Source organism: Trachurus trachurus (genome assembly GCF_905171665.1).
Source record: "Trachurus trachurus genome assembly, chromosome: 13".
NCBI classification, from domain to species: domain Eukaryota; kingdom Metazoa; phylum Chordata; class Actinopteri; order Carangiformes; family Carangidae; genus Trachurus; species Trachurus trachurus.
This window is the reverse complement of record NC_139892.1, coordinates 22,138,995-22,141,793: the sequence shown is the minus strand read 5'-3', so window position 1 is coordinate 22,141,793 and position 2,799 is coordinate 22,138,995. Positions and strand designations below refer to the sequence as shown.

General features: G+C 38.3%; 1 protein-coding gene across 1 annotated transcript; it reads left to right on the top strand.

Annotated features, from left to right (window-relative positions):
• Positions 1-242: 242 nt before the first annotated feature.
• On the top strand, positions 243-1,178 carry LOC310996270 (olfactory receptor 13F1-like; the record flags this gene model as incomplete). Its single annotated transcript, XM_083985648.1, has 1 exon — positions 243-1,178. One exon carries the CDS (start codon positions 243-245, stop codon positions 1,176-1,178), a length of 936 nt encoding a protein of 311 aa, XP_083841774.1.
• Between the last annotated feature and the right edge of the window lie 1,621 nt (positions 1,179-2,799).

The following is a 2,799-nucleotide window of genomic DNA, read 5'->3' as shown; positions in this document are numbered from 1 at the left end:
TTTTTACCCTCTGCATTATATTGACCATGAAAAGGAAATGTTACATTTGGGATTGTATGTTACAACCGTGTCATCATGCTGTCTTGTGTTTATATGTGATGGATGTTGAGCTGCACATTGACCAAAAACAACAGACTATCAAAACAGCTGCATTATAAATCAGCTTATAAATCTAAAACAAAATGTGACAAACAGAACTGCTGATTAGTGTTCACAGTACAGTTGTTGTGAACCTAAGGATGATGATCATGATAAACTTTACACAACCGTCATACTTCACACTTGCTGCCTACTTTGACACTGAGCTGTATAAATATATATATTTCATGATTGTAATGTCGCTTTACTTTTTTATTATGAGTGCCAATGTTTTGCTGATTGTGGTTATCTGTATGAACAGAAGTTTACATGAGCCCATGTACCTGTTACTGTGCAGCCTGTTTGTAAATGGACTATATGGTAGTACAGGGTTGTTTCCATTTCTGCTGGTTCAGATCCTCTCTGACATTCACACTGTGTCTAAGCCTTTTTGTTTCCTGCAGATTTTCTGCATTTACTCGTATGGAAGTGTAGAGTTTTTAAACTTAGCCATCTTGTCTTATGACAGATACCTTGCTATCTGTCATCCTCTACAATATAACACACGTATGACATTTAACAAAGTTGCAATGCTTGTTGCTGGAACATGGTTACCACCAATTCTTGTGAATTTCTGCACATTGCCATTGATTGTTCCTTTACAGCTGTGTGGAAACATTATAAACAAAGTTTACTGCGATAACCACTCTATTGTGAAACTGGCCTGCTTTGACACCAGAGCCAACAACATCTATGGACTATTTATTAGTGCTCTCTCAGTCTTTGGTCCTCTAATCTTTATCATTTATACTTACATAAAGATTCTCAAAGTGTGTTTTTCTGGCTCTAAACAGACCAGACAGAAAGCTGTCAATACCTGCACACCTCACCTTGCTTCTCTATTGAACTTTTCTGCGGGGGCTAGCTTTGAAATATTACAGAGCAGATTTAACATGACCAATATACCTAATATGTTGCGAATATTTTTATCACTATATTTTCTTACTTGCCCACCACTGTTCAACCCTATAATGTATGGACTGAAACTGTCTAAAATCCGTCTCATATGTAAAAGCTTGATTTCAAATCTGCATTTTTAAAAACTAGAGGGTTGTGCTCAGAAAAGGTTATTGAATTTATTTACAGTTTTTCTCAATTGCTAAAACACTAAACCCTGTTGTCTGAACCAAATTCTCAGTTGCTCGAACCCACTGATTGAATCAGTCACTCTTTTGGCAAAACCATCACCTGTTTAGACACAAACACATTTTCATTGTGATGCACCTGTGTTGCATAATGCTGAGCACAGGTGGCAAAAGTCAAACACAACTAAAGCACAAGTTTCATCGGTTGAACACAACAACTCAAAATTGATAACACTTGTGTCCAATGATGTGAGGGAACAAAACAAAAGAAAGGCCAGCTGGTGCACCTCTTTAGTTTGTTCCTGAGAGTTTTGTTGGAGAGTGCGTGTTTTTCTTTGTTTTTTACCAATGATGTGAGGGAACATACTATATAAGCCAGTTCAGGATTAAGTCCTGTGGCCTGACCCAGTACAGAGAAATGATGCTGTGGCTGAGTTATGCACTTCTCATTTGTATATTTTTGTACTTTATTTTTACGTAGGCTTACTGCATACAAGTGCTAAATGCACAATATTTCTGTTTGTTTTTGTACTGTACAAGTGCTATGTGTAAAATGCACAGGATTTCTGTTTTTTGTACTTTTTTTTTTTTTTTTTACACAGTACTATAAGTGCTAAACGCACAGGTTTTTTTGTTTTGCAACATGCATTTATGGAGGGGGAGGAGAAGAAGAGGAGAAGATGAGAGACGACAGGGTGAAGGAAGAGAGGATGAGGGAGGGGGGGATGAACTGGGAAGAAAAAAGAAGAAGGAAGGAAAAGGGGATGAAATGGATGTGGGAAGGGAGGGAGGAGGGTGAAAGAAAGTGAAGGAGAGAAGTGCTAAATGCACAGGTTTTTTGTTTTGCAACATGCATTTAGCCTACAGTGAACAGTAAACATTTATTTCTACAGCTTCATTTCCTGAGCTTTGTGTTTTCTATTTTTCTAGGTAGTGTTTAGTGACTGCTCAGTAGTGTTTTTAATTTTGATTGACTCGGGGCACGATTTGACAACATAGTTCAGTTTTGAGAACAGATTGAACTGTTTTGATGTGAAAGTTTGGTTTTGCAAGAAGAGTCTGAGGTTTTGTGAATGTAGCTTGAAAATTGGGGTTTGTGTTCACAGTTTAGAGAAAAGGAGAGCAGCTTTCAAGAAATGTGTCTTAGCAATCGAGAAAAACTGTAATACAGACACTGTGAGAGCAGAAGCTGAAATTAATATTATCAATTGTCTTGACTATACATTTAATAATTTCAGACCATGTTGATGCAAGTGTAGTAGGTTGAGACAAAGGTCAATCCCATTTCAGTTTTCATTTATGTCATACAGAAGCACAGGTCTGTCCGACTACCTATTTCCTATTTCTCCGACTTCCCATTTCTCTGACCATACATTTCTTTATTTTTGCGTCCATTAGTCTGACCTCCCATTTCTCTGACTTAAGTAACCCTAACCTTTTAACCTTTTGGGCGGTCGGACTGACGTACCGTATGCACCCCGAAGCACAGGGAGTGCCAAACACTGAGCGTGCCTATGTTCCCACAGCCCTATGTTCCCTCAGCCCTATGTTCCCACTGGACTCTCTCTACCTATCT